Source organism: Cucurbita maxima, unplaced genomic scaffold, assembly GCF_002738345.1.
Source record: "Cucurbita maxima cultivar Rimu unplaced genomic scaffold, Cmax_1.0 Cma_Scf00016, whole genome shotgun sequence".
NCBI lineage: Eukaryota > Viridiplantae > Streptophyta > Magnoliopsida > Cucurbitales > Cucurbitaceae > Cucurbita > Cucurbita maxima.
In genome coordinates, this window is record NW_019272032.1 from 3,270,026 (window position 1) to 3,289,646 (window position 19,621).

The following is a 19,621-nucleotide window of genomic DNA, read 5'->3' on the forward strand; positions in this document are numbered from 1 at the left end:
GTATTTATTATGCTCAAATTATAAAATTGGCCAATATAATTTTAAAATTTTGTTAGTTTGGAAGATTTAATTTAATAATTGATCTCCTATATTGGTAGACTAAATTTTTGATACATCCTCGTATAAATATAAAATTAGTGGAGTGTTGTATAAAAAATAAAAAATAAAAAATAAAATAAAATAATAGGTGGAGGACAGAGAAAGAAAGCAGCCATTTGACTTTAAAGAGAGTCATGAGAGGAGCGTGAACTAAGAAGGTCAGAATTGTCAATCGGAGAAATCCACGTGACCCTTGCCCTGTCGGTAAGAGCTCCACGTCATCCGCTCTTCACGGATTTTATTCTCATTTTGTAATTTACGTCGTAATCAAAATCATGTTTTATTTTAATTATAATTTACTATTTTTTCGCTAATGAATCATACCTAAATAAAAATCAAATATAAATATAATTTACTAGTTTTTCATTACTTATGAGTTTTATCTTTATTTATAAATAAATAAATAAATAAAAACATTTGAATTTTAAATAAAAATAAGTTGATAATTAATTTTTTTTTTTAAGCTTGAAATATAAAGCCAAAATAAGCGAAAGGTTACTCGTGGGGAGGCAAGACCCAAATTTGGTAATGGAATAATTAATGGAAAAGGGACCTAGCAATGTCAATTATTAAAAGCAAAGCAAGTGGAGCCTATGGCTATATAATTGTACCATATACGAATGCAAGCACATGCCCCTTTGTCACGCTATAGGAAAATTGATGTCTTTCCTTTCTCTCATTTACTACTAATATAATTATAAAAAATGTAAAATTTTACAATATTGTCTCAATTATAAAATAAAATTATTTATTCGTCCAATTTTTAGAAGAATTATTTATGGTTGATTAAGTTAGGTTTTGTTTCAACCCGTTTAATATTAATTTAACTAATTAAGATATTTATTTAGAAATTTTGGATTGGATGATTAATAAATGTTATTGAAATTATTGGATGTGAAAATGTCATGTTAATTAAATTCTAACAAATATTGGTAAGACTATTGCATGTGATAATGTCATGGTAATTGTTTTTCCACGTTGAAGGTTGAAGGAAGTGTAAAGAAGAGGGTAACTCAGAAAAAGGCTGTTTTTGATGCCTATGGAACATGAAATCATGGCCTTCCTCCATTTTCTTTTCAGTGGGCCTCTTTCAATAATTCTCCATTATAAAATTATCCCTCCACTCACTAAAAACCTAATATTTTATATAAATTAATTAAATTTTTTTCTTCCTTTAAAATTTAAAATTCCCGAGTGTCTAATTACCATCTTAATATCTTTCTCAATCATCCAATCGAAAGGATTACTCTCATTAAAATGTGGTCGGTTTATTATTGGACTCTTTATTTATGCGGGTGTCACCATAAATTTCTTAGTTAATTTAACTTAATCTTCGATTTCTATAACCAGCAAAAATTACATTTATTTTTATTTTTATTAGAAAAAGTATAAACTTTTGACTTTATTTTGTCACATGAATATGATTTGTCATTGAAATAATGAATGTCCACTTTATCTCTTTTTGTGTAATATGAGATTTTTCAGTTGAATGTGTTACTAATTGTCCATGATTATGGTATAGCTTCTCCAAACAAAAAGATCACAAAAGGGATTTTTTTTTTTTTTAATTTATATTTTTGTGCATTTTATCTCCCACCCCAATTATCCTAAATTTTTTTTTGAAGCTTTTGTCTCGTACTCACCGTTCAAGGGTTGCATGTTTTTTTGGTCTAATTTTAGTTTGGATTGATTTTTTTGAAAATTGAAAATTGAGTTGGTGTATGAGTTAGATGTTTTTTGGTCGGGTTAATATAACCAACTTGACAATAAAGTTTCTAACCTAATACTACTCTATTATAAAAAAGTTAAAAGTATATTTTGTAACGGAGGTTAGTAATGCAATATAACTTATAAATATAGCTTAACAACTTAATCCGAAACCATTTTTGTTTGTGGTTGAGATGGGTAAGTGGGGCATTGTTGAAGTGTTTGGTAAGATTGTGTGCTTTTAATCCTATATTTCCTCACCATGTGACAAATCCATCATCCAAAATCTCATAAAGTGCTAAAATGCTTCTTCAACCCATAAATCAATTAAGATTGGAAAATAATATTTATATATTATTTTTTAGAAATTGAGAGACATGAGAAGGTGATCACGTGAAGGTGGTCGGACCCCAAGAATTTGCTTTTTTATTTGTTTTTGCTTTCTCAAAGTTTCTTTTTTCTTTGAATTATGATAAATCTACACCTTTGTATGTGTCTCAATGGTATCATGTTCTTAGCTATTTTCTCTCGAGCAATCATTCATTTATTTACTCTTTTAATTTTACCTAACAATTTTATTCTTAGCTTGAACAATCCTTATCTTGTAATACCGCGTCATAATTATATGGGTCCATATATAAGGTTACTCCCTGCATGTTTATGTGATTGCATGCGAGATCCTTCCTTGCTTAAAGTTGTGATTTGAGCTTGCATGTGATATCACTTCTTGCATGTAAATAATATGATCCTACTAAGGTTATGTCTTATATCCGTTCCATATCCTAATAAAGATATCCAAATCATTAAAGGGTATAATTTTTCAAATTAAAATGAAAACATAAACTTATTATAATAGGCAAGTTAAGAAAGAAAATAATAAGGGACATAATGGTCAGAAATATGCATCAAATCTAAAAATGAGTAGGCGTAATTTCCGAGAAGCCCAATTAATAGGAATTGGGTCAGAAATTTATCTAATGGGCCCAAAGCCCAACTATTTGGTAGTAAAATATATATATATATATATATATATATATATATATATATATATTGATTTTAAAATTTTGAAATCTAAAATCAGAACTCAGTATGAAAATTATTGCAACTCCCAAGTAATATATATTTTAAATATAAATTTAGACAGATACCAATAAATTAATTACCTTATAATATATATATATATATATATAAAAGTATACAGTTAATTAATCTTAAACTAAACCCTATTTTTAAGGAAAATTTGAAATTGAATCTCAGGCAGAGAAGCAAGTGTAAACCACAGTGTCTGCGCCGGTGTGACCCAACCGGAATCCCGTTTTTCCGGCGTCGACAGACTTCTCCTTCTCGGAAGTTGTCCGGAGGGCGCGTCCTTTGATGGGCTCCGGCCGCCTCTCCTTGGCGGCGGCTTGTTTCTCGATGCGACGGCGATTGACGTAATCTTCGGGAATAAAAACATCCATAACGAATCCAGAAAATTGGAGAAGATTTAGAAGCAGAAGAAGAAGAAGAAGAAACAGAGGATGTAATTAAATGTGATTAAGGAAGTATTTATATGAGTAATTAGTTTGGGGGGATGATATGATACCGTGGGCCAATGGTCCCATGTTTTGGGTTAAACAAGCGAACTGCAGAGATTCATGCAGCTGGATTTACCAACAAATTTCATACCGCTTTCCCACTACTCTCTCTTTTTTCTTTTTCTTTTTTCTATACAAATTATAATTTTACTCTAAATTTGGAGTTAGTGTCTTAAAAAACTCTTAATTAACCAAAAACAAAGTATAATGCATATTTATATTTTGGATTTTAAATTTAATGTTTCCCGAAGTAAATTATCAAATAAAGGCTAATTAAACTTAATTGGCAAGTTAGGGGCATGCACGACACTTGGGTTAACCTTGACGTTGGACTTGAATTTTGGCTCAAATCATTTTAGTTTTCTTTGCCTCATGACTCAATCTTTTTGTATCAAACCAAATATTTTAGTTTTATTTTTTTTAATTAACTTTGTTCTCGGTCATCAAATTTTACCTATAATAATTAGCTTTACACAACCTTTTATTTTTAAATAGAAAAACATTATTTGTAATATCAATTTCATATCTTTCTTGTCTACAATCAATCTAAAAAAATTCCATCTTTGTTACTAATTTAGATATTGCCATTCCTTTTCTAAAAGAATCTATATTCGGTTTAATCAAAAGATTTGGAATAATTTAATAATTTTTTTTTTTTTGGTTGTAAGGTTACAAAAAATTCTTTTTTTAGAAAGAAGGATATTGGAATTTATCTGTATCAATGTTTTTGTATATAATTAATCCTAACAACCAAGAATCATTTAAAAAAAAAAAAAAATTAAGTAGAAAATATTTATTAATTCAAAAAAAGAAAAAGAAAAAAAAGAGTAGGTAGGAGTTGGACAAATCGGTCATTTACGCAAAAGCTAAACGTGTGGGAAACTTGGAATAAAAACTCCGATTATCGTGATAAATTTTAAATAATTTGAAATTTCTCTATTGTGCCACTTGTCAGTATCTGTGCTTTCTAATTTTAATAAGATCAAACGATGTAGGCGTTCGATGAGAAGGTGTACTGATAGTTCCGTGGGCACAATGCATCAGAAGATTCCTCGAATTAACCATGAATAAATGCTTCTGAGTAACGTATAACTGATAAATTATAGTAAATTAATTAATTTTATATCAATATGTTATTAACCAAATAAATAGTTTTTGATCCTCAAGTAAATAATTCTTTTTGAAATATAGGTGAAAAATCATGTCAAGTATTAATTTCTGAATTAAATAAGTTTTTATGCAAAAAATAATGTAGTACAAGCTCTATGTCTAGCCTATAAGAGAAGATGGTGTAATTATAATTTTGAAAAATAATATAAATGGGATTCAACTACCAAAATATTACAACGTTACATAATAATAATGTTTATTACTAAGTCCCAATACTGGCTATTAACTGATGAATGCATATGAATGGTATGTTATATGTAGATCTGGTCAAATAATTGGTGTAGCTCATATCTAAATTATGTTTTTTTACGTAACGAGTAACGAAAAAGACAGAATGACAGAATGGTGTAGTAGTAATTTAGGGAAGGCCCAAGTGGTGACTGAAAAAGGGCCGAACTCTTTTACTCCAAATCCACCAAACCAACAAACTCTTCTCTCACTTCTCTCTGTTTCTGAACAACTTGTTGAAGAACACCAAGGTTTTGCAGAGAAGAAAAGGCAGGGTGGCTAAGCTGAAGGAGTACGTTATGGGCGGCGCCGACGAGTCTGAACCAGATTCGCAGCCGTCAGTGCCGCTTCAAAACAACTCCCTCATTCCTCACAGTATTTTTCTTCTCTTCCTTTTTTCTTTTTCTGTTTGGTTTCTGGGAAAACGAAAATCACTCTTTCCCGGAAAGTTTTTGGTTATATTTTCTTCGCACCTTTCTTCTTTGTATCTCTGCCTCTCTTTTGTGTGTGTTTGGCTTCCTGGAAAATCTTACTTTCCCGGAAAATGCATCCTTCTCTTAAATTAGTAAAATAAAAATTATTAATAGGCGTTTCCTCAAAATAATAATAATAAATGGAAAATTATATGGTAAAGTTTTAACTACATTTACATAATAATAATTCCTTATTTACTTTAATCATTATTCACAATTCAGTTTTTATAAAATGGTTTCCAAATTACAATTTAATTTAAAAAAAAATGAATTATTGAACCAAAAAATAGTAAAAAGTGGTTTTTGAATGTACTGGGAAAAGAGTGCCATGACTGATCAGCTTTTTTTGCTACACAGCTTTATTGCCTTGTCTAGAAATTTTTGTATACCCTAATTTCTGAATATTTATGTAAATTACAAGAAATAAAATATATATATATTGTCTTTTTTTCTGGTTGTTCTCAAATAATCATTTATTTGGGAAGAAAACAGTGTCAAATTTATTTGTTTTCCAATAATTTGTTGGTCCTCTTTGGAAATAAATCTGCAAAATGACAGAAAAGTAATAATGGTGACAATCACATTCTTCATTAAAAAAAAAAAAAAAAAAAAAAAAAAAAAAAAAAAAAAAAAAAAAAAAAAAAAAAAAAAAAAAAAAAAAAAAAAAANAAAAAAAAAAAAAAAAAAAAAAAAAAAAAAAAAAAAAAAAAAAAAAAAAAAAAAAAAAAAAAAAAAAAAAAAAAAAAAAAAAAAAAAACATGTTCTTACAAATTATGTGCTTTATTCGGTTCATGTGATTTTTTGTTGTATTAGTGGCTGATTTCTTGTCTAACAAAGACAAAATAAATGACAGCGGTTTCAGCTCCTCCTTCCGACAAACTTGTTCCTCCAAAGGACAAAGGTAAAACTCTCCATTTTCTTTCTAGTTGCCTCTAATTCAACAACATTTGCAAGATTCTTGCTTTCGAGACGTTCGAAAGTGTTCGTTAAAAGTAGAAAACAAAACAAAGAAATTGTTATAGAACGGGGTTTTGTGATCTTAGATGTTGCGTTGGCTCGTGTCGAATTGGAGAAGAAGTTGGCATTGATCAAAGCATGGGAGGAGAGTGAGAAGATCAAAGCAGAGAACAGGTAAAATATAGAGAAGTTTGTTCATTGTTGAATTTTGGATTCTGTATTTGAAATCTTTGGAACAGGGCATACAAAAGGCTCTCTGCTATTGATTCTTGGGAGAATACCAGAAAAGCTTCAATACAAGCACAGCTGATGAAGTTAGAGGTACATTTTCATTTCTTTACTTCTTTCTCACTGATTAAGACTCGGGTTTTCGATACGAGTTTCGAAGTGTTTGGTCTTTTGTGAAACGAAAGGAGAAAATGGAGAAGAAGAAAGCTGAGTATGGCGAGCTAATGAAGAACAAAATCGTTGGAATTCACAAGCAAGGCGAAGAGAAGAAAGCAACCATTGAAGCTGAGCGAAGAGAACAGTGTCTGAAGGTCGAGGAGACTGCAGCAAAATATCGAGCTTCCGGGTTCACCCCGAAGACTCTACTACTCAGATGCTTCAGTGGTTGAGATGGGTTGGGGTTGAAAGAATAGACTCCTATCTCATATTTGCACTCTGGTTTTAGTCTTTGCTTCGTTTTGTATTGAGTTTGTTGGAGATGACTTGCAGGTGTTCCTTTTGATGTGTAAAGATTATATCAGTTTGCTGCGTTTTATCCACTCATCACTTTTCTTATGATCTATGCACTGATTCAGTTCTAACTAGCAGTATTGATCCATGTCTTCTGCTGCTTGTTTGCCTACAAAGCACGGGAAATTAAGCCATGTTATTCCTTAGCAAGTGTGATAGCCCAAGCCTACCGTTAACATGTATTGTTCACTTTGACCCGTTACATATAACGGTCAGCCTCACAGTTTTAAAACGCATCTATTAGGGAATGGTTTCCACCCCTTATAAGGAATTTTTCGTTCTCCTCTCCAACCGATGTGGGATCTCATAATCGCTAGCACACCGCTCAATATCTGACTCTAATACCATTTGTATCAGTCCAAAACCACTGCTAATAGATATTGTTCGCTTTAGCCCATTACGTATCGCCGTCAACATTTGTTAGGGAAATGTTTTCACACTCTTATAAAAAATTCTTCGTTTTCATCTCCAACTGATGTGGGATCTTACACGAACAGATCGATCATACATCATCCAATCAAGCAATAGATTATACAACAACGAGAATGAGCTGTTGGTATCGATTTTCAGAGTCGAGAACTGAATATGTGCAAGAAAAATAATGGTTTACGATCGAAATACAGTTCGATACCAGAATGAATATTAGTTACTGTACTAGTTAAAGAACGAACCTTTTACATATAAACATATGGCTGCAAATATGACATGACCAAGACAGCGACAACGAAAGGCAAACTACATTCTTTTGCTGACAAATTTTACTTCCAATAAGGGGTCACTTACATGTTGCAAGAGGATTACGCTTTGTTTTGATGTTTAAGCAGTCAGCCGAGCACAACCCGTGTCACGCTATCCTTTAGACCGATTACTTGCAGCTTTTCGTCTCGCGCAGCATCCAACTAAGTAGATGATCAGCTGCAAATGGAACTAAGAGTTAAGGATAAAGAAGGGGAATTGAAAACATCTGAAAGTGCTAGCAGAAAGTGTCTTACCAAGATAACAAATAGAACGACATTGAAGATCGCAACCAATCGCCATTCCGTTTTCATGTACTGTGCGACTCCGGCCCTGAATGATCAAACAATCAAATGATGATGAAACGGAGAATGAATGAAAGAATAAGATCACAAGAGATATTTACTTGCATGAATCGCAATCGTAACACTTGACTGCCTTCGAATTCTTGTATAGTTTGCAGTCATGGTTTGAATTGACAGGATGAAAACTCAAGTCATAAAATGATGCATTAACAGCAGGATAACCACACCTATCATTCATATCAGGATGCCCACAAGATAGCATCAGTCACAAGAATTCAAATGCATAGCTTACGGCCTTACGAAAAGCACATGAATTTAGTTTCTTCTTTTGTTTATTGCTGATATTAACATAAGAAAACGAACAAGGAATTTGAAAGTTACACCTACTCGGATGGGGGCCTGCAACAACCTGCTTCAATTGGCGTCAGCTTTGCCAACTTATACTGCTTTAGAGTCTGAAATTGTCAAACAAAATGACTTCATGAAAAAGTTCAAATAGTCTCATATTCAAATCGTCCAAGCTCGAAACAAGAACCTTGTATTTTTTTGAAAGAATATTGCAGTCCTCGGATTTGACGAGACAGCTTTTCAAACGCATCCAATTGTCAGTATCATTAAGCTGTAATGGCGCGCCAAGATTAGCAGAAATAAATGATCTTAATCTCTCTGCAAAAACTAAAATAGCACCCACCTGTTTTAGAAACCATGTACTGTAATCTTGTAGTTGATACTCCTTATACCTCATCAATGGGAAGAAAAGGGGAAAAGACATCAGTGTCGATGCAACAAGAACCGAACTTCGAGCATTATCAGCACCAGTTACTCTTAAGCATCCTCAAAACAAAGTTACTTACCTCAAGCCAGCAACAGAATGCCCTGAACCATTGTTTGTAACAATAAACCTAAAAGGGATTCAAATAATTACGTTAGGTTCAAGAAGAGTACAACAATACAAACTACATACCAACTGGGAAGACACCAAAGTAAGGTTCAAGCATTCGCAAAGAGGAAGTGTGAGCCATGTAATTTTGGTGGCTAAAAGATGAGAATAACTAAGGATGTCCACTTTGATACTTCCTTTTATATCTTGAAGGGATCGTGTGAAGATAACAAAGAAAATAAAAGTAAACGAAAGGAGTGAGCCATGAATGAAAGTGAAACCGTGGTTTAAGTATAGTGTAGTTCTCATCTCATGGCCTAACTTTATAATTTGTGAGATCCCACATTGGTTGGAAAGGAGAACGAAACAAGGGTGTGGCAACCTCTCCCTAGCTGACACGTTTTAAAACTTTGAGAGGAAGCTTGAAAAAGAAAGACCAAATAGGACAATATCTGCTAGTGGTGAACTTGGGCTATTACAAATGGTATCAGAACTAGACACCGAGCAGTGTGTTAGCGAGGATGTTGGGCCCCTAAGGAGGGAGGATTGTGAGATCCCACATCGGTTGGAGAGGGAAACGAAACATTCCTTATAAGCATATAGAAATCTTTTCCTAGCAGACACGTTTCAAAACCTTGAAGGGAAACAATGTCATCCACTCACTGAAGACTGAAAAGCATCGCCTCTCGTGATCGCACTAGCTCCTTCTTTCACTCATCTCAATCTTATTTAGAAGGCATCCCGACATAATACATCGAAGGAATCGTTTGACAAGTACACAAAACATAGAAACATAAGTCGTAAATTTTACCTAGCAGAACATATTCAAATAGGACATGTGAGAAAGCAATGTAATTTTTTTCAATATGTTAAAGTTTAGAAACATGAGAAGGGTTGCAATCATGGGTTTGATAATGAATCTACTTCAGAAACATATACTTACGCCAGCACCGTAAACACCAGAATCCCCACCAACGTAATGCACAGCATGATCAAATACTACAAGCAGAAGGTCAAGGTCGAGCAAATATTGGGAAAATTAACATCAAATGTTAAGACAAAACATTTAAAAGGATACAATCCACAGCAATATGGAATTGTTCTTAAGAGCACCAAAAAAACCAACGATAGACCTGATTCAAAAGTATTGATAGCAACAATATTGGGTGAGTGAGACAGAATATACTCTGAACTAAACAAGATTGCATTCCTACAAGAATTGAAAACTTACACCACAAAGATGAATCCACCAAGTCCCATAACAGGGAGAGTAAGAGACTTTCGACAGCCGTCATGGTGCGTGCCCATCCATATCCCAAATATTACGACAAGAATAGCTAGAAGCTGTAACATGAAGATACAACGTGATTCTATTGCAAGATGAGCAATCCTAGACCCGAGTAATCTTGCTAAGACATAGTTAACTAATGCTTAAAGCCCTGCTCCATAAACTTATTCTCGTATGAACTCCCACAACAGAGAAAAGGATTATGAAACTCATTGAACATATGAAAACAATTCAAAGGCAATGCAGGCAAAACCCATCAAACATACAAGAAACTTCAACAAATACATTGACAAAGGCATAAACAAAACCTCATTTGCACAACATTCGACAGGGGTGAAACTAAGTCCAAAGACATGGGAGAAAAAAGCAGAACAAATGTCCACATAGCAATGTAACATATAAACACCATCTTTGAAACAAAACAAAACAAAAAAAATGGAAAAATGAAGAGGAATCGTGCATACCATGGTGAGAAAATTGATCCATCTGATGATAAAGATGCTAGTTCCCATTCCCATTTTGCTCCTCTTCCTTTTCACCTCCTTGCTCTCAATGTCGCGGCCAGAAACAGAGAGAAATAGGTCCAAAAAGGCAGGAAAAAAAAATCCGGGTGTGAAAGTTTAAAGGGAAAATATAAAAAGGGAGAGTGGAGTTTCTTGAGAGCTTAGCTGTGGAGGTGGCTGGAAGCAAAGAGAGCGGCTACGCTGGGAGGAGACGGGGTGGAGTGGGGATAATGTAAGAAAAATAATGGCATTTTCGTCAAAGGAAAAGAAGAATCACATGGCTCTATGAAAACCCTGATGTTATCCACCAATCCGACAAGACACTCATAAAAGGGAAAGCCGTGATTTTGGACTTAAATTTGAGGTTAATGAAATTATGAGTCTAATTAGTCTTAATCATATTCTTAATAGACCAATGTTTACGCCTGTAAGAGGGCTTCCAGATCGACCCTGGTCTCTTTTATTTGCTTTTTCTTAGTCACTTTAATTAAATCTCTTTATTTCCCATCTGGGTTTGGTTTTTCCTTAACAAAATCTTATCTTTCCTTTTTTTTTTTTCTTAATTACGTTAAATTATGCTAGACTTTCAAAATTTATAAACAATATCTAAAACTTTATTTAATGAAATCTTTATTTCACCTCTCCCAATCATAGGTATTTAAAATATATCTACAACCATGTGAAAGAGATCATCCTTTTCATTTGATATCATTCATATCCACCTAGAAGAGTGGGTCATGTCACATCAATTTTCATTTCAAATTTTAATAGGTCTTCCATAATCAAAATTCAAGATTTTTATCATTACATATTTAACTGTATAACTTTAATCACAGCTACAGAATGAAGGGAAGAACTTGAAGGCTACAAACAATCTCTAAATACAATGATGTGGTTGAGTTTTAATCAACAGTAGCTTAGTTCCTTTACTTCCCCACAAGTGATAAGACTTTGGGCAAAATTACAAAGGCTTCTTCTCACTGTGAAGCAAACTGGAAGAGAATAAGATCAGTTCTAATGCTGCTCGCTTTATGTGTTTTTCACAATCAAAATTTTCTTCACAGTAAAATGCCTCTGAGACTCAAGAAACTGCTACTGTACCCTGTTGGTGCAAGTTAAGATGACAGATTTCACTGTTTCTTTATCCAATGATGTCTGAACCATCAGCTGCACAATAATATATCATATTCATAATTCAAATACCATTCTTCATTGGATACAAAAATAAAATTATAAGATTACATGAGTTTAAACAGATGAAGGCTGAAGTATACTTCATTTCGACTTAAAACAGAGTTGTCGAATTGGAAGTGTTAATCAGTTTGCTGTCTGTAGATTAAAGAAGAAAGGGGGTGCTCGGCTCGTGAGTCGAGCTTATGTTTATGTAATCCAGGGTTAAGAAGTCAAACTTATGTTTGATCTACCAGATTATGAGTTTGTTAATCTCAACAACGCCATACACCTACTTAAGACTTCTAAAACCCACATTTTCAAGTGTTTCATAACCTATTCCTTTGTACAATCTGACTTCTAATCCCAAGCATCATAAGATTTTTTAGCAACACAGTAATGTTTCTGAATATTTACCTCCTGTACTTTGTTTCCAGATCGAGCAAGTAATTTGTACTGATTTTCATACATAGAAGCCATATAAACCTGCATCAAATGGGAGAGTTGATGGGAAATTATCTGAGACACTGAGCTGTGCATAAGACCGTATAATTTCAAGGAACTAGCTAATACTCATTCACCAGAAATACTTTAGATCACATGAAAGCTGGGAATAAGATGGGAGTAGCTAAAATCTCTAAGAATAATGAGCCACAAAATGTAAAAATCATTTACTTCTAATACTATCCTCGTGATCCAGAACAATTTCCCCTGTTTTACCTGAAAGGTTGGAGCCAAGCCAGGGCTAAGGAAAAATCGCCCTTTGGATACAGCCTCAATACCTTCAGTATTTTGCAGTTCCTTGATGAGAGATTCTACGTCAGCCCACTGTCCAAAAATAGAACTTGTAAGGAAAAATTACACTGGTAAGAGATATTTTCCTCTTGTACTTTACTGATATTCATCCCACATATAGGTAGCATAGAAATTAAGGATGCAGCAGATATGTATATAAAACGTTCATAAATGCCAAAAGGTGATTGTTAGTCGGATGATAAGTTCTGAGATAATCACCATGTACCAATCACTTGCATCGAATTAATAATACTAACTAACAAGAGAATACAAACACCTCGGTGTCCACTTCGGCTGATTCTAATCTTCCATCCATGGGATCGTGATCACCAACCACAGACTCCAATGCTTCAGCGAGCGGATCTGGCTGCATAAAGAAAAACACGGTTTCTACTCAGAATAGTTGCTAAAACTATATAAAGATGTTTAATTTATGAAGTCATCTTACTGTAATCTGCTTCAACGATAAGAATATGCGTTCAAGTGAAAAATCCAACTGATGAACTTTTGCCTCGACAACCTACAAAAGTAAGATATGGAGACAAATTTCAATTATTAAAAGAAATGGAGTAAAATGAAATTTTGACATATGAGCTTCCACAGGTAGCTCATTGGTATGTGGCCAGGTTCCACCTCCATGTGAGGGGTTTGAGCCCTATTTCCCCCTCCCACCAATTTGTGGAGTAATGTAATAGTTTCATAAGAATAAAAAAATGACTTGTTTTCAGCTGAGTTTAAGAGTCAGGTTGCAACTTGACTCTTTAACTTAGGCTGGGAGAAATTCAAAATACCTGACCAATCTTGAAGTATGATGCAGGGTTTAAAGTAGCATCCCAAGAAACCTCAGTCTGATGAATCAAAGCGGGCACTCCTTCGATCTATATCAACGTGGTTGAGTTAAAAAACTCAAAATTTTAGAAGACATACACAACCCTTAAAACAAGTAAACGTGTCCAAAAGAGCAACTTGAAATGAAGAATGTTCATATCCAACCAGAAAATGTACCACCGTTTCTTTATAAACCAAATTTTCCAAAGTGCACCACATCACTCTGACATACAATTATACAGTGTAGAAAACAAGAAACTCTTCCATTTACCTCGACAAAGATACCAAAATAAGCGATCTTCGTGATGCAACATTTGACAACATCTCCTACTTGCAGAGTAGCCTGGATAAGCAGGTAAATGAAATGAGGATGCATCTTAATGCTAAAGGTTTGAGAGAATCAAAATTCTCTATTTCATTCACTAAAGAGATGTATACAAGTGGACAAGGTTAACCTAAAATGCTGCTAAGGCATATCCAACCATCTCAGCAAAACTATCTTGAATATGGAAAGTGTTACAGAAAACAAATGAAAAATAAAGAGGAACTGAATAGTAAACAATGAACACTACTGTTTCTTGCATGATATCTAATTAATCATTTTGAAAACCCAGGAAAAAATTATTAATTATCTTGGAGCATAGTAAGTTAAAAAAATGAACTAGCATTCTAGCATCCGAAAAACGCTACAACAGGATAAAGTAGCTAACCATTAAACTCCTCTTTTTCTCGACCAATTCTTCCCTTTCTTTTTGCCTTATGGAAAATATAAGCTTCCTTGATTTTCTGTTAGCCAACACCACATTTACTTTGATTTTCTGCAAATATACATTCCATCAGTACTCATGAACAGTTGTGTTTGCTGAAATTAGTGAGGCTTCTAAACCTGGCCGACAAATGATGACAAGAATTTGAGTTTCTCTCGATCATAAATTTGAAGAAGATCCTCCAATTTCATGTCAGGTGTAAGCTCACTCCCATTTTTTACATCAATTTCTGGATCCGGGCTAGTGCTAGCAAAGTTCGGGCTTCTACCGTCACTAATTCCAATAATTCCCAAGTTTTGCTTGTATAGTGAGGGATCCAAACCTTTCTGTCTTAGCCAAGACTCGAAAGCTAAGAACTTCCACTTGGCAGAAAGATTACGATATGGAATAAATCCTACGATGGAGCAGAATGATACCTTCACAAATCAAGAAAAAATTAATGCCAAAAAGAAAAATGAACTTCAAATAAAAGTAAGACAAAGCACTTTCTGCAAAATATACTTACAACAAAACCTCGGGTAGTCGAGCTTATTATTTCCACATCAGCTCTGTCTCCTGACTTCGCCAGATCTTCTGCTTTAGTCCAGTCAGCAAGTTCATGTTCCTGCAAATTTATCAAGCACCTGGGACTTACACACTAGTGATTGAAATAAATAAGGTAAGGAAACAATAATATGCACAGCCTGACCTCCAAAGCAGGAAGAGCAGAGAAGTTCTCTGTCTCACCAGCACCAATAACATCAGGAGTCGAGGTCTTTTCTCCACCGAGTTTTAATGTTTCATTTGAAGAATAATCTACCCTGGTTAATAGTACCATGCAACCAAATTCATTTGGGTATAAAAGAAACAGAACATTACAGATCATAAAACTACAGTAGCTACCTTTTTGGTTTACCCAACAACGTAGCTTCGTTGGACAATTTTATTGTCGAATCCAAAAGATCACTTAATGATTTGCTCGAATCTGGTGTGTCCTCAATATATCCCATATCACTTGGCTCGGGTGGCCGCAATCCTTCAGATGACCAAATACAAAATTACATTTTCATAATTTTAACTAAAAATAGGTGTTTAACTTTCAAGAGAGAACTAAAAGACAAGAAAAAAAAAACCTTATAACATAGATTATTACCTACAGCAAAATAATTATTATCTATCCCATTTTCCTTTGATGATGAGGCGTCTTCGGTTTCTTCAGAAATGGCAGACACATTTTCGTTTTTATCATCAACTGTACTACTTTCTGAATGATCGAGATTTTTATGATCCCGTTCATTTTCAAGTCTTGTGTTTTCACCTATTTCTGGCTTCTTAAAAAGAGTAAACCCATCAATTCGATCACTTGTTGATCCCTTACTAGCCTGATTTACAACATTCTCTTCACCAGATAGCTTTTCCTTCTCATCAATAACTTCATTTGAAACCATTGGTTCTGGCTTCCTCAACAGCGTCATATCGCTATATTTCTCCTTTGTTGATACATTGCTCATTTTCAATGATAAATTTGGCTTCATTCTTATTCTCGACGGTTTATCTTCAACATCATCCTCCTTATAAATTGTCGGTTTCCTCAAAATAACATTGGGAACCCTGCCCTTAGGACTAACTGCTTGGCTTGGTTTCTTTAAATCTGGTGCTGGTGGCTTATTGGCAGCTTTTAACTTCATTTCCTTCTTTAACTGAGGTCTGACCAAATTCAAACCATCAAGAGAAAGTTCCTCTACCTCGTTGAGCTTACCCTTCTTCTGGTAAAATGATTTCTCAACTTCAAGATAAGAAGCGCCGGTGTTCATTTTTTTGCTCATTATCTGAATAATCAACACGTGCCAATAATTTCAATTGAATAGTGAGAATTCACCATCACAAACACAACACATTGCACACACATGAAACCATAACTTCAAGCCAGATCAAACAAACTTTAAAACACAAATTCCAAAGGCTTAAATTGATAGATTAAGATCTTTTTTATTCTTTTAATCATATTTTTAACTCTCCTATCATGCAAAGGTTGGGAAATTAGCACAAAATTCAGCCATCTTGAGCTCCAAGACAATATATCCTAATCCAACAAATGATTATCCATATTAATTCAAAAGGAAATAACATTCCATGAGTAAACACATACTTCCCCTATGACATTGTGTTAAATTATCATATAACTCAAAAGCTTTAGCATTATTAGATTATGCCCAATACTTTTGATTCAATTTAGATTCTGAAAACCACTCTTGAGAAAGAAAAAGAGACCTTGGCCAGTGTTAATTTGGGGTCTTCGCCAATCATGCGGCCAAACTTGAGCTCCATTTGGTCCCATTTGTCGAGCTCAGCCTCTTCTTTGGAAGCAAGAACCGAAAACTTACTGGGTCTGCCATTAAAGCACGGATTTCTAACAGAAACTCTTCTGGGTCGCAATAAATCAATAGGTGTGAAGAAGGAGGAGGCCGTTAGAGCGCGACCGTCCATTCCTTGGGTAAAGGAATTGCAGTGACTAATAGACTTGCTTCACAGTTATTGATGTTATTCAACTCAGTGCAAATGAAGGTGATGAAGTTTTGGGGCAGCTTGAATTTAGGAGACTATGAACATGAGATTGAGCTACGAGCATTTTTTTTCCCCCAGAAACTGTGGAAGTATGAAGAAGGCGATAGAAATTGGTGAAGTCTGGGACGCTGGAGTTTATCCGCCACGAAAAAATAAAAATAAAAAGAAAAAGAAAAAGAAAAAAGAAAAAGAAAAAACCTGAAGCAAAACGGGAAAAATAAATAAATTTAATATTTTGATGGTCAATTATCTGAACATAATTTTTTTTTGTTAAAAAATGTATCTAATTATTTAATTTTTAGTCTTAGTATATAAATATCATAGTATTTTATTTTATTATTTATTTTATATAAATATTGTGATATAAAATGAAAATAAGTAAAGCAATTTGAAATGGAGATGTATGGACGACACATCCTTGACAAGCATGACCAAGACATTTGACATGTAGACACAAACAACATGTCAAATATGACCATGTACCTGGCTTAATTATTACAACTCAATTTGAAAACTTGTTAGCCATAAGATTACTCTAGTGGAGCTATACGTGAACAATTTTTCAAGTCAATTGATCTACTAGAGCCACCTACTTTTTTCAAGAAGATAGCCCCCGATGGATTTGAAAGACATACCTGGCATAAGAATTCATAAGCAATAATTGATATATTACACTCAATCATGAGAGGAATGAGAACATTTTTTGACCGAAGATAACTGCAACATCTTATTCATCTTGGGTTTGTCTGTAAACTTGCAGGTTCGTATGTCTTAATGTGGTTAAGCATCTTTAATCTTTAAGGCTTCATATGAATGTGTTCAACTGTAATTAAGATTATGAAGACCACCTCTTTTGGATTTTTTTGGGCCTCAATTTTTGTATTCTAATATATATTGAAACCAATTTGTGAGGGGTGAACGAAACATTTTGAAAAACTCTCTTTAATAGACGTGTTTTAAAACGTGAATCCTAAATAGAACAATATTTGAGAGTGGTATCAAACATTGAACAGACAATCCATGGCACTGTATGACCAAATTCTTTTTAGAATCTCAACTTTTGAGGTTAAGATCCAAGGCCATATCTAGCCCTTCAATCAACCTATCTTGCTTATACCTTGACTTTTCTTTAATGTCCATTTTGTATGGTGTGTTAAATGATGCACTCTCCTCTTTGGTCGCATCACAACACTCGTCTAAGCCCTCGCATGGTTGGATGAGCACCACTTTGGAATAGTCAATTCTCTTATCACTTGTCACAACGTAAAGGTCACGATCTACTCTCTTTGTAATTAGATTGTAACATTATTATCCACTCAAATTAGTCACCGTTGATCTTTCTTAAAAAGCATTTTATATTGTGTTAAATAAATAAATAAATAAAAGATTTAAGATGTATAAGAATCCCATCGGGATCAAATCTCATCTGGGGTCCATTGATTTAATGCATAATAACAAAGACAGACCCCATTTGGAAACCCCTTGTTTGGTTGTCATCAAATTACTCCATTGCCTGCATTCAATTTTAAATGCTTTTCTTTGGATAAAATTCAAATAACGCTGCCCATTTACTTTAAATACTTTAGGTTTATCTTTACCATATTAAAAAAGTCAGGATAATTGCATTTTATGACCTATTTAACATAAGATACAAATTAAATATTATTAATTTTGATTTCCGTGTGGAAAAGGCTTACAAAAGTCCACTTTGGAGCAAGGCTTTTAGTCAACTGTTGGAAAACGACGCTGTTTCAGAAAACTTTATACCTATTTTTTTCTTTTACAAAATAATAACTAAAATTATCACCAGATAAGACAGAGGCTCCAAGGGTGGGGTTTTTTTTTTCTTTTTCTTTTTATTTTTTGGTTTTTTGTGGAGGAGCACGTGGGACATGGGTGGCACTTTGCAGAGTACCAAGTACCCACATTTGATAACACGTGTCAACTTTTTACTAAACCAAACCGAAATGATTTTATTAAACTAAAAAACGGAAAACAAGGCGCCTAATTAACTTGGTCAACGCCCAACATATTTTCAGAAAAAAATTATAAAAAGAAAAAAAAAAAGAAGTGAATTTTACAACTAAATCGCGGTGGAGTTTTGAAATGACCAGACTGCCCTTCCACATTTCTCGTTATATCACGTTTAGTCAACACGGTGCAGTCTTACAATATTTCTTCTCCTAAATTAATTACGGGTACATTATAAAGGGCATCCCTAACGTGCTTTCTGACCAATAATTAATTCTCTTTACCCTTATTTGATATTTTTTAAATTAAATTAATCTTTATTTCTAACTTTTTAAAGATGGTAAATTTTGGTATATTTTAAAAAACAGGCTTGTTTTATGACGTTATTTGATGTCATAAAGATTTTCCAAATATAATCTTTTTAATCATGTAAAAATTTATGAATATATCATTTTTTTTAGAATTTAAAATGTATTAACAAACCTCGTCTATTTTCTCAAAAATAATTGTTTATGGCCCTACCAACTACTTAGGATCATGTGATTTCACCTGGAGTGTGAGTTAATGCTATTTTTTTTTTATTAACAAATTTAATCCCTACAACTTTTTACAAATTGATTTCAATTAATAGAAACTTATTCTCGGTGGCTAAATTTATTTAATTAGAGGCCACTCATTTAATAACTTACATCTATCTAACTCAAATATTAAATTAAATCGCTTTAATAGATATCATAAGCAATCACTTATACTTTTTTATTATTGAAGCGGATAACAAAAAAAAAATAATAATAATAATAACTCTTTATATATATTTTTTCATTTATTTTCAATAATCAAATTTCACATGTTTAAATTTTTAATTCATTATAAATAATTAGAATAA

The 19,621-nt window shown here is 33.4% G+C and overlaps 3 protein-coding genes across 5 annotated transcripts; 1 reads left to right on the forward strand and 2 right to left on the reverse strand.

Annotated features, from left to right (window-relative positions):
* Nucleotides 1-4,932: 4,932 nt before the first annotated feature.
* LOC111491593 (remorin-like) lies at nt 4,933-7,042 on the forward strand. Of its 3 annotated transcripts, none has more exons than XM_023140562.1 (5): nt 4,933-5,156; nt 6,108-6,155; nt 6,298-6,385; nt 6,451-6,532; nt 6,628-7,042. In XM_023140562.1, exons 1-5 carry the CDS (start codon nt 5,081-5,083, stop codon nt 6,826-6,828), a joined length of 495 nt encoding a protein of 164 aa, XP_022996330.1. In that variant the 5' UTR covers nt 4,933-5,080; the 3' UTR covers nt 6,829-7,042. The 3 variants fall into 3 exon arrangements, with proteins under 3 accessions (XP_022996330.1, XP_022996329.1, XP_022996331.1); XM_023140561.1 differs by having other exon boundaries at nt 4,938-5,156; nt 6,625-7,042; XM_023140563.1 differs by having other exon boundaries at nt 4,938-5,156; nt 6,117-6,155; nt 6,625-7,042.
* Nucleotides 7,043-7,460: 418 nt separating this feature from the next.
* Nucleotides 7,461-10,952, reverse strand: LOC111491563 (tetraspanin-10-like). Its single transcript, XM_023140526.1, has 11 exons — nt 10,622-10,952; nt 10,101-10,213; nt 9,948-10,002; nt 9,813-9,868; nt 8,844-8,891; nt 8,681-8,729; nt 8,525-8,608; nt 8,377-8,444; nt 8,091-8,216; nt 7,942-8,017; nt 7,461-7,864 (listed from the first exon to the last, which is right to left on the reverse strand). The coding sequence occupies exons 1-11, from the start codon at nt 10,673-10,675 to the stop codon at nt 7,799-7,801; spliced, it is 795 nt and encodes a 264-aa protein (XP_022996294.1). The 5' UTR covers nt 10,676-10,952; the 3' UTR covers nt 7,461-7,798.
* A 443-nt stretch (nt 10,953-11,395) lies between these two features.
* LOC111491368 lies at nt 11,396-16,910 on the reverse strand. Its single transcript, XM_023140278.1, has 14 exons — nt 16,471-16,910; nt 15,353-16,028; nt 15,103-15,235; nt 14,909-15,020; nt 14,726-14,824; nt 14,340-14,636; nt 14,164-14,271; nt 13,725-13,796; nt 13,417-13,503; nt 13,074-13,145; nt 12,903-12,992; nt 12,551-12,658; nt 12,248-12,316; nt 11,396-11,827 (listed from the first exon to the last, which is right to left on the reverse strand). The coding sequence occupies exons 1-14, from the start codon at nt 16,684-16,686 to the stop codon at nt 11,753-11,755; spliced, it is 2,214 nt and encodes a 737-aa protein (XP_022996046.1). The 5' UTR covers nt 16,687-16,910; the 3' UTR covers nt 11,396-11,752.
* Nucleotides 16,911-19,621: the final 2,711 nt, after the last annotated feature.

Bases quoted from the DNA above. Each gene is read 5' to 3' on its own strand.
- LOC111491593 (XM_023140561.1), top strand. From the start codon at position 5,081: ATGGGCGGCGCCGACGAGTCTGAACCAGATTCGCAGCCGTCAGTGCCG. The intron at 5,157-6,107 runs GTATTTTTCTTC...AATAAATGACAG, and splicing joins CAACTCCCTCATTCCTCACA to CGGTTTCAGCTCCTCCTTCC. The intron at 6,533-6,624 runs GTACATTTTCAT...GTGAAACGAAAG, and splicing joins CACAGCTGATGAAGTTAGAG to GAGAAAATGGAGAAGAAGAA.
- LOC111491563 (XM_023140526.1), bottom strand. From the start codon at position 10,675: ATGGGAATGGGAACTAGCATCTTTATCATCAGATGGATCAATTTTCTC. The intron at 8,892-9,812 runs GTAAGTATATGT...AATCCCTTTTAG, and splicing joins CTGGTGTTTACGGTGCTGGC to GTTTATTGTTACAAACAATG. The intron at 8,018-8,090 runs GTAAATATCTCT...TTGATCATTCAG, and splicing joins TACGATTGCGATTCATGCAA to GGCCGGAGTCGCACAGTACA.
- LOC111491368 (XM_023140278.1), bottom strand. From the start codon at position 16,686: ATGGACGGTCGCGCTCTAACGGCCTCCTCCTTCTTCACACCTATTGAT. The intron at 13,504-13,724 runs GTAAATGGAAGA...ACGTTGATATAG, and splicing joins ATTTTGGTATCTTTGTCGAG to ATCGAAGGAGTGCCCGCTTT. The intron at 12,993-13,073 runs GTAAGATGACTT...TTCTTTATGCAG, and splicing joins TATCGTTGAAGCAGATTACA to CCAGATCCGCTCGCTGAAGC.